The 13,783-nt window shown below is 31.8% G+C and overlaps 1 protein-coding gene across 1 annotated transcript in view; it reads right to left on the bottom strand.

Moving 5' to 3' along the window:
* The window catches only part of LOC113519351 (collagen alpha-1(I) chain-like), a 45,519-nt gene that overhangs the window by 26,691 nt on the left and 5,045 nt on the right, over nucleotides 1-13,783 (bottom strand). The window contains 5 exon segments of the mRNA XM_052898995.1: nucleotides 147-305; nucleotides 877-1,071; nucleotides 2,291-2,425; nucleotides 4,716-4,750; nucleotides 5,909-5,957. Of these exon segments, the coding sequence (XP_052754955.1) occupies nucleotides 147-305; nucleotides 877-1,071; nucleotides 2,291-2,425; nucleotides 4,716-4,750; nucleotides 5,909-5,957 (573 nt within the window).

Genomic DNA, 13,783 nt, shown 5'->3' with positions numbered 1-13,783 from the left:
CGAAATCTAAGATGTAAATTTCTTCCTTTGCACCAATATGAATGAATTATAATACACTCGAACTAAATAAGTCCGTATCCACACAAATACTCATCTAAATGCAACGAAACAATTACAAGATATAATCATATTCAGGATAAACTTACCCGTTCGCCTTTGTCTCCTTTTGGCCCATGTAATCCCCTTTCCCCCTTATTTCCAGGGTATCCCCTCTCTCCTTGAGGACCGGGTAACCCCATTGGACCCCTTTCGCCTTGAGGACCGGCAATTCCAGGATTACTGGACCCGTATAATCCTGTTGATTCCTGTGTTAGATATGACGATGAGAAATTTGTGTTTGCTTGTGAAACTTATAATAGCATTATGCTGTTAAGTAACACTATAATTACAGTGTAAGACACATGTAATGAACTAATGTCCTTAACATGAGTATAACGATTACATAATAAGACGCATTGCTCTATTTAGACGTCAGACGACTCGTAAAATATAACTTTATAGACTGTGATATTTTGCTTTCATATTTACGAGTATAATAATATAAGTATATCATTGTAAGGAATAAAAGTCGCATTGCATCAATAATTTTGGATGCGAATATGAAATAAAAAAAAAAAGAAAGAAATAAAAAAATGGAAAAAAAAACATTATTGATGTACAATGTCTTTTTTGTACTTTTAATTAATTGAGAATAAAGCTTTATTAATTGATTAAATAGAAATAAATAAATAAATAGTCGAATGTTATGCTGTAATATCTGTCATTGTAAAATATAAACGAATAAAATAGAAAAAATCAGAAAAGAACTCTTTTACTCGTTATTGTTCTATTTTTAAATTTGAAATTCTATATTAAAAAAAGATATTATTTACACACCATAAGAGCAGAAGACATTGGTCCTGGTGGGCCGGGTGGACCAGGTGGACCTTGCAGCCCCTGGATGCCATCTAGTCCCGGTTCTCCTTTAGGGCCAGGCTGGCCTTCTGGTCCTGATGCACCAGTTTCGCCTCTTTCACCCCTGTCGCCTTTTGGTCCAATTGGACCTGGTGGGCCTGGGTCTCCAATTTGCCCCTACATTTTATAAAAAAAAAATACAATTTGCATTATTATTTGTATATTTACAAGTGAATTAAATAGTAAAAGGTAGTGATAATACTGTTATTGTTGACAAGTTACAGTCGTGTGCCATAACCAATTCCTTTATAGTACTACTTGGTAAACTAGTGTTCGCTATTGTCGACATAATTTTTGTCGTGAAAAATTTGTTGTTTTGGTAGGACACGTTAGATTTCCCAGAGGATTGTCTGACTCAATGTTAGTGCGAATAAATGCTAACATATACTTTGAATACACAAAGGTAGTACACGTAACTAAGGTGACTCTATATATTTACGCATATATTTAACATGAGTATACATTGTATTGAGTTCGAAGTGGATTTTTTTATGATACGAAGGTGGCAAATAAGCATACGGTCTGTCTGATGATAAACGGTCACTATAGCCTAAGGACGCCTGCAATACTAGGGGTCTTAAGTAGACAGGTGTGATAAGTACATTTTATATTTCAAAATTTAGAATGGATCAAAATCGCATTATTTTTTTTATTTTTTTAACTCACAAATAATTATAATTGGCAAAAATAAGATATACATAAAAATATATATAAATTAATTATCATTATTAATTTATATGTAATTAATACATATGTAATATTTCATACTAAATCTAAGACGTAACGTCGAAATTTGAATGAAAAGTTGAAAAATATGTTTTCATATTCCGACTGCATTCCTTGGGGAAAATTAGTCCAGTGTTATGGATTAATAAGTTTTGGGTTGGTATACACTTTGCAACTAAACTTTAGATAGGAAAGATTAACATAACATTATGTTCATACTGCATCCTTTGACTCTGTATAAGGTTATTTGGAAGAGATTTCTTTCCGAGATAAGCCCACCCTTGCTCGTAATATTTATAACTGTCTTATCAATGTAATTTACAAGTGCCGTTAACTGTACACTGCTGAACATAGGCCTTTCTCATTAGAAGAAAATTAGAAAGAAATTAGAAGAAGTTTTGGCAGTAGTTGCCACGCTTGGCAGCGGGTTGGTAGTTTGGCTTTGGTGATGTTTAAAGAGAGATGCTATTGCCCATCTTTTGACCCTTTAAGTACCCTTAGTTGCCTCTTACGATACCCATGGGAAAGAAAGGAATGGCCCATTCTAAGCCATTCGTGTGATTCCACATAATAAATATCAATAATAATAAAGAATATCATAATTATATACCGTCTTTCCTGGAGCGCCAGTTGTTCCATCAGCACCTGTTGGTCCTTGAGGTCCGGGTGGACCTCTGAGATCTGGCAACGTTTCTATGATCTGTGAGATATCACTCATACTGCATTTGCACTGGCCGGTTGGTATCTGTTAGAGAGAAAATTTGTGAAGGTAAATTTTACATTACGATTTACAAAGGTCAATGATGGCGGAATTAGCGTACCTACTCGTACTGACTCCAAAAAATGCGAATTATCGTTTTTTTTTACAACACAGGGGGCAAACGAGCATGCGGCTCACCTGGTGGGTAAAAAGGATTTTAGGCGTTTATATGCATGCATGTATATGTGTATGTATGTATGTATATCTATTTATATATGTGTTAGTATGTATATATATATATATATACATATATATATATATATATATATATAATAATGAGTAGGGATAATTTTTATATTATTATATGTATTAAATCTCCCATATCTAGAACTAACAAAATTTTTCATCGTGCCTCCTACCAAATTGTTTATAATTACCCTCTCCATCCAAAGGTTGCCAAGAGATCGCTCTTAGCGATAAGGTCGCCCATTGTTTTCTCATTGTGATTATTTCTTGTAATTATTTATATTTATAATATGTTTACTATTGTAAACTTTTGGAGGAAACAATAAAGAGTATCTACCTATCTATCTATCTATACTCTTTTCTTGAAGGTTATGTTATCGTATCGGTTCGGAAATACTGCTGCTGGATTTTAATGTCGATTACAGTATTGCAATAACATGAAATGAATTTTGACGATAGTACTGAGTCACCACTGACCTGTCTTAAATTTGGAGTCAGTAATTGACCACTTTAACCTTGCACCTAACATCTTATTTACTTTTTTATCGTATTTTAGTATATGCTAATTTGAAATTCCACTAATATTCTAAATATGATACGTATTTGTAAAGATATTGAGGTATTTGTAAGTTCAGATATTGTCTATCTATCTATCCTATTTAAGAGCTGCGCTCTTGTCGGTGGAGCTCTTGCCACTCTCTACGATTTTTAGCGAGTCTCTTCACCTCTTGATCGACACGACACCAACTCCTTCCTTGATCTGCCTGATGTAACTGTGTCTCGGTCCCTCTCTTCCCCTCCTTCTTTCTATCTTACCTTCTATTATAATGTTCATAAGTTCGTCGATATTGAATAAAATATAAACATAATGTGGTTTATCCAGATATTGTATTTAATTAAAATATAATTTTTATTCTGTTCTTTATATTATATACAATATCCATAACTGCTTTTATTACATATACTTGTATTCTGGATACAATTTATATCAATTTATTTAATAAACGATAAACAGTAGGGGTTAGAATTATTAAGGCGTTTCTAATTTCCTATTCGTACTTCTACCTTTTAATATTAATTTTGTTTGTCTTGAGTTCTAACCACTCATTGTAACTTTATTTCCTTGTTTTTGTTGTTAGCGCATGTAGAACTTCAATATAATAGAACAAAATTGTAGTGTTTGTGTGTTGTTCTCAAAGTTTTGACTTTTTTAGAACAATTTATTTAATTATTATTTCAACCGTTAACTATCCACTGCTGGTCTAAGCCTTCCCAATAAGAGAAGTTTTGCCAGCAGTTGCCATGCTTGGCAGGCGGGTTAGCAACCGCAGTTAGGCTTTCAAAGATATTTTAAGAGGGACGCTGCTGCTCATCTCTCGCTGTCCCTCAGTCGCCTCTTATGAAGGTATTGTAGTAAATGTTTATTCTACTAACTATTCATTTGGAATAATTATAAAAAAAATGTTAACAATTATAATGGGTAATGGGATAGTATTTATCAACTGTCGCCGTTATTGTAAATGTAATACTTAATATTCGCCGAGCATATTAGAATTCAACGTGGAATAATAATTATTTTTATAACCTCATCATCACAATTATTTGTCTTTTTTATATCTCATTTAAAAAAAAAGTATATATGTTTATATTTGTATATGTAAGTAATAATTGTATAATATTTTGATGTAAATATATTTGTATGATCGTAATATGTAGTGTTTTTAATAAAAAATAAATAATAAAATACGTATTTATAGAGCGGAAAAGAAAGAATTAACATCCTTTTAAGAAAAGGACTATTCTATCAGTCAAACGGACATGGCTTCAATAGAACATAAACATTTTTCCCAAAGGAACACGGTCGATAAACAACAAACAAAATTATAGGCTACCCACACTAACACGACACGTTACGAGCTGTTAAATTAGTATGGGGGAGTCAACATTTTTTGTCGTTTTTCGACACATATTTTTATGAGAAAAAATGTTCAATTTCACTGGAAGAATACTCTCTTAAAATTATGCTAACGATTTCAATTCCATTCTATATATATTTAATTACGTTACAGGCAATTAACAAAATACTTACAGCGTCCCCGTTCTCCCCCTTGTCACCGTTGAAGACTGAAAATTGAATATTTATTAGAACAGAACACTTGGATTTATTCGTGTACAAATTATTTCAATTACGAAAACAATGGATGTCGTTATTCTGTTTTTAGTAACGGAAATTGTACAATTTATTATTTAAATGAATATTTTAATAACAATACTTATAATTATATACGTAGAATCTGGTCTTCTATATTTGACACAATTTTAGCATATTTAAGATATGTTAAAATTATGATTAATTTAAATTTAAGATAAAATATTGATAATTAATAAAAATAAATTAATACTAAATTTAAAGATAATTAAAAAATAATTATAGACAAATTTAAATTAAGTTCTTTTTAATTTATTTCTGCACTCTTATTTCGAAAAATTAGATATATATTTAAAGAAACAAAATTACTTTTTAATATCTTATATGCTCAAGACTTGTTATTAATAAACTGGACATAATACTGTAAGGTTATTTAGAATTTATTTTATACAACTTAGAATGGCAAATAAACTGACAGACCACCTGATGGAAAGTGGTAACCGTCGCCTATAGACATGAGCAGTACCATGGACATAACAGAGTATACTGTTTCGCCCATGATACCTCCCATGCGTTGTCATTTCTAAGGACTCAGGTGTTATTCCTCTGTACCCTATAAATTCACACCATATTCCACCCTGTAAATCCAAACAAAGTCATACAAACACAACTGCTTCATGGTTGAAACACGAATGGGACAGAGGTACCCAAGCAAACGACTTTTGTACAAAGTCTTCCTCTGGTAAAATTAAGAATCTATACTTGATTACTGTAAGAACATTCGGTTACTAATAAATTTTGAACACCTGAATAACTACAGGACTATTTGAAAAAATATTACAACCATGCGAAATTTATTTCCTCAAATAACCACTTAATCGAATTGTATTATAGAGTCAAGGGTTGTGTAAATGATAAATTTATATCAACCCTACTCCATTATGTTAAAGTAAAAAGTCGTAAGTCACAAAAGCCGACATTCGGACCCTTTTTGCTTGGAGGCTCACTTATTTATCACGTAACATTACTCCACTAAAATGAACCCATCCAGCCTGAGAGCGAACGCGACTTACGAAAACGTGTCAAGTGAGATTGATGTATCGTAGGAAAAAATAATGAAAAAATCTACTTACACGGGGACGAGTGCGACACGAGAGGCAGTCGATTTTCGTCGGGATTTACCTGTAAAAGAAATACTTATAAACATCTTGTCTCATGTAGACATGCAAATATTGGATAATGAGGTATAATAAAGAAAACACTTATATTACGTAAACAATTTAAAATGTATATTTATGTGTGTATGTGGGTGGATTTGGAAGGGGTGTGGAGTGATGTCTATAAGGAGTTCCTTAAGACACGTGTACTTTAAATGATTGCGTACAATAAAAGCGTCAAGAATAAATACATATAAATAGGCATTATTTAAATATGAAAATTATATTTCAATAATTATTTAGTGATTGATAAATTCGAAGTGGGCAGGAATTAAACCTGTAACTTTTACGCCACACTGCGGCTGGTACTAGACATCAAGTATTACGCATCTTATTCAATTATTAGTAATCTGTATGACGATGATTCTGTAATGAAATAGAAGAAGATTTTCAAGTCGGTCGTACTTTTTTTTTATTTTTACTTTTTTTATTATCTTTTAACTCTGTCAATTGTAAACCCATTAGAAAAATAATAATAATAATAAACTCTTTATTGCGCACAATAGAGATGTATACAAGGAGTATTTATACAGAATGTGCATATACAAAAGGCGGCCTTATCACTAAAAGCAATCTCTTACAGACAACCTGAAAATTCTTATATCTGAAAGAATATACCTAAAGACTGATCTCGTAGAAATATTACCAAAATCAATTCGGTAGTTTAGTGTTTAAATGAAAATAACAGGTTTTTCCACAGTTGAAATCGTTTTTTTTTTTGTAGAATCTTAATTATAATTTTTTAGAAAATTCTGACACCAGTAAAGAAATAACTATATTTATTACAGAACCCTAAAAATGGTGCTACAATAATCGATGAAGACGTGGACACGCAGCTAATGAGATTCTTCCGTGTCCGAACGCAGTCAGTTTTGGTGATCGCCATGTTATTTGGTTTTATGTATCCAGATAAGATACGATAAATCGTTTTTTTTTTTTTATGTTATCTGATGTTTTTTTTTTTCAGTTAATTTGTTTTGGGCCACATTTATTGCCGAAAAGTTAATTTTGTTTAATTGTTCAATATTTTAAAATTATCCTGTACATAATTTTTTTTTTACTATTTTAGCGCTTCTGACAAATACAAATAATGGAATTTAATTTAATTTTCTTTCTATAGTATAAAATTTCCTTTAAGGTCACCGCCGACTAGTATTGTACCCAGAAGGCTAGCCGCCTTTTATATTTGTACGGGTGCTGCGACTATAATTAGCTTCGAGTTCTATTTGTATTGTAAATAAAAGATTATATGCTTCCAACTATAATTTCTTACAACGTAGTTAGAGGCATATCTCCCAGAGGCGAAACGTTGGTAGGGCGAGTGCAACTGGCCATTTGAATTGCTTTTATTAGGGAGAGATCCGTGGCCAGTAATTGAAATTGAATTATTACTTCAACAACCCTTTAATGGGTTGATGAGGTAAATTAATTAACAATAATAAATTAATTCATTTTACCTTCATCAACAGTAAATAATTTATTTTTTAATCATGTTAACCGTTAATTGTCCTGTGCAGTGTAAGCATTAAGTTTCCTTAGTCGCCTCTTACGACATCTACAGGAAAGAAAAAGGTGTTCCATTCAATGTCAGGACCACGCGGCAAAATAAATATTTATATGCATGAAATTTCATGCACAATGCCTAAGAACTATTTTTTTTATACAATATGTCACGCTAAATAAATTGAAGGTCTTAAGACAAAGAGAAGCAGTTGACTGAGTTCTTTCGACTGTCTCATCTGAAATAAATATCTAAGCTCATTTTTTATTTACAGTATTATGCATGCCATAACTACTCGTAGGTATCTTCTATGGTTTGAAAAGATTTTCACCAAACCTACAAAATCCTCAGGCTCATCTCTGGCTCTACGGATCCAATGCAGGAAAAGATCTTGATCCAAAGCATTGTATTTGAATAATAGTTTATACCTTACCACACCCTGGACACCATAAACAATGTTATCCGTGGCTGATATATATATATATATATATATATATATATATATATATATATATATATATATATATATATATAATGTCAGTGAATATAGAGCTTATATTATATAGATGAAGTATCTCCATATAAATGCTTCTCTTCTAGTGGATCAACTTTATATATATAATTTCAATATTTATATAAATTATATATATATATATATATATATATATATATTATATTATAGGTACGTAGAGTAAACTAAGGAGTAAATACTATATAGTGAAAAAAAAAAAATATATATATATATATATTGTTAAAATCAGTTCGAGTTGGCGATGCGTTATGGACGTAGATATAAAAAAATCAAACTTCCTTTGAAAGCTGCAAGAGAATACCATATAGGTTTGATGGAAAAAAATCTCTTATTAGAGATAAACTCGTCTTTATACATTATGTTTAAAATGAATTGTGCTTAACATTATTTTTTGTATACAATAAAGAATAAAAGAAGAAAGAAAGAAAGAAAGGTACCTATTTAATTTGTAACATAATATTAATATCATAAGTGGATACACTTATCCATTTCAAAAGGGCTACGATTTATTCTATAATAGGTACTTAATAGATATATCCGCATCTTATAGTGAATAACAAAATAAAACCCCTTTCGTTAGAAGCAAATCGAGAAAATTCGGTAAAGCAATCCATTCAATCCTTATACCATGGATTACCAGCTTTATTGAGTGTAAGCCAAGGTACATGCTCCGATATTTCACACCGAATGGAAATAGGAAGAGATTGTTTTGATTCCAGTTGCTTTATAATTTGTTACTGTTAGTACGCTCGATACTAGCTGGCATGTTACTTAATCTTGCGAGACAAATTCGTTATTTACGCTTATTCGCGTAAATTAAGTGGGGATCTAATTTATCTAAATAATTAGCGTTATATATTATTTGCGTAAATGAGATCCCTGTTGGGAGGTTTAGTATATTTTTTATGTAATTGGTAAAGACATTTGATGTACTAATTCAAATGATGGCAAGTAGTAACCGTCGCTTATAGAAATGAACATCGTGAATATCGCAATGTGTATGGTATTAAGCATGTGTAAAAATTCCTAACATCTTACATTTTAAGCCTCGGTATACTGTAATTTCACTATTATACATTTTAAGTTAATAGGATGGACAGCAGCATCCCTATCAAAAAGGGGGTTAAAGAGGTTTCTTCAAGGTCGGCAACACGTGCGTAATACCTCTGGTATTGCAGGCGTTCATAGGCTACGGTAACCGCGCGCCATTAGGTGGGCCGTATGCTTGTTTGCCACCTAAGTGGTATAAAAAAATAAAAAACATCAAAACATCACCAAAGTCTAACTACGGTTGCCAACCCACCTGGCAAGTGTGGCAACTACTGGAAAAATCCTCTCAAAGGAGGAGGTCTGCGTTCAGCAGTGGATGGTTGATGGCTGATATAATGATAATGATGATCCTTTAAATTAAAACACGACTGTATATAATTACTCCTCTCCATCCAAAGGTTGCCTGGAAGAGATCGCTCTTAGCGATAAGGTCGCCCATTATTTTCTCATTGTGATTATTTCTTGTAAGTATTTATATTTATAATAAGTTTACTATTGTAATCTTTTGGAGGAAACAATAAAGAGTATCATGAAACATCTATAATGTTTCCGTCTATTATTGTACGCATACTGCCCGCTAATAATTAATGCTCCTTTCCACTCAGGGTTTGCTGGAAGAGAACTCTTACAGAGTTAAGCTCGCCTGTTGTACATCTTTATTTTATATATATATATTATATGTTATAATTTTTTCTGTGTACAATAAAGAATAAATAAAAAATAAAAAAAAAGTATCTATCTATTTATAAATACAGTTGTTTGATAAATTAAATACGAGTGGAACCTAGGCCCCCATGAGGTGACTATTATTTATTATTTAATAGACAATAAATTTGTAAATTATTAAGTACAGTAATATGCTAACTCTTTTTACCCATGTGTAATAAAATATTGTATTATTATTAACCAGAAAATATTATTCAGTAGCACATGAAAATTACACACTTAATCCATAGCGCCAGAGGTAAAAACACGCTTACCTTACGACAGTCAAGTCACGCCAAAGGTACTTCGAGCAAACCAGTCTTACAGACTCAGCGATACATATAAATAATTCATATGGATACGATATTGAAACAATCCGCTTTCACGCGCCTTTTTCGGGTGTTTTCGGCTTAAGTAGAAGCGATTCCTTTCGGTGGCTGAAAACGGAACACGTCGTTGCTTTCACGTACAAATACTTTAAAATCCTACATTAAAATTTCATCACCGTATAAAGTTGTGTGAAGTACGCAGTGGTGTAATATAGATAATTCAGTGTTATATGGATAATCTATGAGAATACGCGCTATTGTTGAGTAAGGAACGAACGAACGACTTTGAAATTAGTTATATTTTATATTACATTATATTTATATATCTTCAACAACTTGAACCTTTGAAGTAAGAGCCGAGTTCCAAAGTCTTCAATACCTTCATCTATTTATTTTAATCGTCTTAATTCTACACACCGGTTCAGAAGACTTGACTCTTTCTCCCTGACATCTCTTGCTTCGTCCATTTTCGCTCGCGTCACGTATGCGTGACTATTCCAGAGACATCTTAACTCCACCTTGAGATAGCACAGAATCAAGATAGATTGTTTGTCCAATATAAAAATGATTTAACAAATATACATTAGTTCTGGGCTGTCCCAGTATCTTTATTTTGGTATAGAAAAAAGCTACAAAAACAAAGTTCAGTAGTTACTTTCATTTGTTTACAATACAAACAGAAGTTAATTTTGTTATTTTAATTGTTAATATGGGACCTATGTGGAATATATAAATTAATCCGTAATAATTTCATTTAACTAACACGCAATATCGTGATTATGACGATACATTAATGTGGCGTTACTTTGATTTGTGTAAAAGGTAAGGGCTATTGATAATTAGATGTGCTACGCGATAAATCTTTCTAGTGTTTATGTAATTAATACATGTACATTTGTTTGTTTTTTTTTTATAATAATAATTAAATATCCCATTATTATTTTTAAATTAACACCCGTTCCGGCTTCGCACGGGACGTGTTCAACACATTTTAGTAAGACGTATTTTGGCGCGTGTGAAAGTACTGTACTAATAATTTTAAAATAAATAGCCTATTTAGCAAATTGATGTGCGCGCGTTTATATAGTTCCTCCTGCGCCTCTCACCTTCGCGCCTTGTCTACTATTCTCGTATGACCAGCGCTATCATCCTCTTTGATATCGCCCATCTCTCTCTCTCTCTCTGCCTACCCATATTATTCCCTTTTCATTTGAACATAATTTCAAAGGTAGATTCTCCTCGTTATCTTTCGCTAGGCACTTCTGTCCTGGGTTGTCGAGTTGTTTGCATGGGTCTTCTTCAAGTCACTATTGATGACGGCCTACCAAGTATTTCGATATCGCCCATAGCAGTCAAATATCTATTTTATTTTTGATCGGGTTTTTGATTTTTATATTATATATTTGAGAACCGATATTTGGTTATAATCGTTATTGATCCAATATATATGTAGCTATTGCAAATAATACATATATACCTTCTCTACACACTAGACCTTACAAGTGACAGAATATAGCAGGTGTTATGGATAGTACAGTATATTCTATAATATTCACGATAAAAATAAGCTATTGATAAAATTTAAAACACCTGATTTTTTTACAGTCTGTTTTAGTTACCCAAAAATATTATAATAATTTTCTTTGAAGCGTAAAGTTCATATTTTTCACAAGCTAGAGGCGCCAGAGCTACGTTTGATAGGCTGGCATATTGCCTAAATTCCTGTTCAACTTATGTATTTCTTTTTAAAATGTTTCGTTCGAAAACTTTTAAAAATATTACTAAACTAAGAAAAAAAATCTAGACACATTTTTAAATGGCTTCATTGCATTACTTTAGCTATTAGTTACAATTATTGAAAATAGGCTTCTATGAATGGTCGAATGAATGAATAAATGAATTACCTACATTCACTGTCTAAAAAATTATAATAAAAAAAATATACCTATTCACATTTGTAATAATAGAAGGAATTCCACTAAATGTAAGATTATAAGTCGGCAGTTAAATCGACTAAGTCGCCACTTCTAGACGATATATCTTTCATGTCCATGCCGTTTATATCTAAAGGCGAAGGTTACCACTTTCTATCAGGTTACCTAATGGCTTTCTTAGAATTCCCAAAAGTAAATAACATAAAGTAAGTCAGACGATTCGCGAAAATGATCAATGTTGGAAGGTATGTGTATTTCTTAGGAACGAATAATGGTTTATACACACCCCGGCCCTCCAATTACATTAATGGAGAAACTAGCTCTTACTCACTACTTCGCCTGTATATATTAGAATAAAAAATACCTGAAATGTGTATGTTCATCTTACGTATAAAATAAATAAATACTTGTAGATAATAATAAATAAATATAGTAAAAGGCGGCTAAGAGAACTTTATGGTTGAAAAATGGGTAGCAGCACCCTTCTTAGTACATTACGAAAATATAACTGCGGTTGCCAGCCTATTTGCCAAGCGTGGTAACTACTGGCAAACAACCCTTTATAGAGGAAGCCAATGTTCATTAGTTAACGCTAGTACGATGATGATACTCATGAATGCAAATGTTTGTATTTTGCGGGAATCGTATAGTTTACCAGAGGGAGACTTTGTACAAAAGTTGATTGTTTGGGTACCTCTGTCCCATTCGTGTTTTAACCGTGAAGCAGCTGTGTTTGCATGGCTGTGTTTCGGTTTGAAGGGTGGGACATGGCGTGAATTTACTGAGTACAGAGGAATAACACCTGAGTCCTCAGGAATGGCAACACATGGGGGGTATCATAGGCGAAACAGTATACTCTCTTATGTCCATGGTACTGTTGTATAAAAAAAAATAACTCTCTAAAAATATTTGGTTCTACATTGATTTAATCTTTTATAAGTGACTGAGTAACAAACGTCTAAAGTTTTTACAAAATTTTGGACATATAAAATTAGTCGAATGCATACATCATACATACGTACAATACTTTTTGTCAAAAGGTACATCTTCAAATCTCACAGGGAACATTTCATTCGTATTAAATATTTATCGACAGATAGTGCTTCGCTTTAACAGTGTCTATGGGGTATTCAACTTGGATTTCGCCAACATATTCACATCCAGTTTTATCAACATCGCACCAAATTATATTATCTTCTTGACTTGTTTCTTCAGATAGCGGCTAGTCCCAAACAAAAAGGAAAGAATCACTGTTAATTATTTCTACTTTCAATGGCATTGAACTAATTTTAAAAGCAAATATTATTTTTAAATTTTTAAAAATATTGAAGTTCAATTCATTCATTCGGTACATGTATAATAAATGTTTATAAAAAAGTCGCCAATTCTGAAAGATCCTAATGTTTCTTTTTAAAATACTTTGGGAGTCATAACCTTATTTTAGTCAACATTGTTATTTCTATTTAGCTACAATACATACTAATAAATTAGTCTTGAATAATAAATAACACGAATCATTTGTAGTATTGTCAAAGATATATTTTTATTTTTCTATTTACATCAGTGTAAAAAATTTGTTTTTATTTTTAAATTAGCAATCCATCTGGCTTCACTAGGTAGTGTATTACAATTTTTAAGAAAATTACAATTATTGTAGGGATCTTCAATTTTTTTAAAGGAATATATGTTACTCACTGATAATGTACCTTTCTGTAGATGAAAGAATTTTAAAAATATTTT

The sequence above is a fragment of the Galleria mellonella genome, unplaced genomic scaffold, assembly GCF_026898425.1.
Source record: "Galleria mellonella isolate WM207_F2 unplaced genomic scaffold, CSIRO_AGI_GalMel_v1 utg55, whole genome shotgun sequence".
Classification (NCBI taxonomy): Eukaryota; Metazoa; Arthropoda; class Insecta; order Lepidoptera; family Pyralidae; genus Galleria; species Galleria mellonella.
The sequence above is the reverse complement of the archived record's forward strand: the minus strand, read 5'-3'. Positions and strand labels throughout refer to the sequence as shown.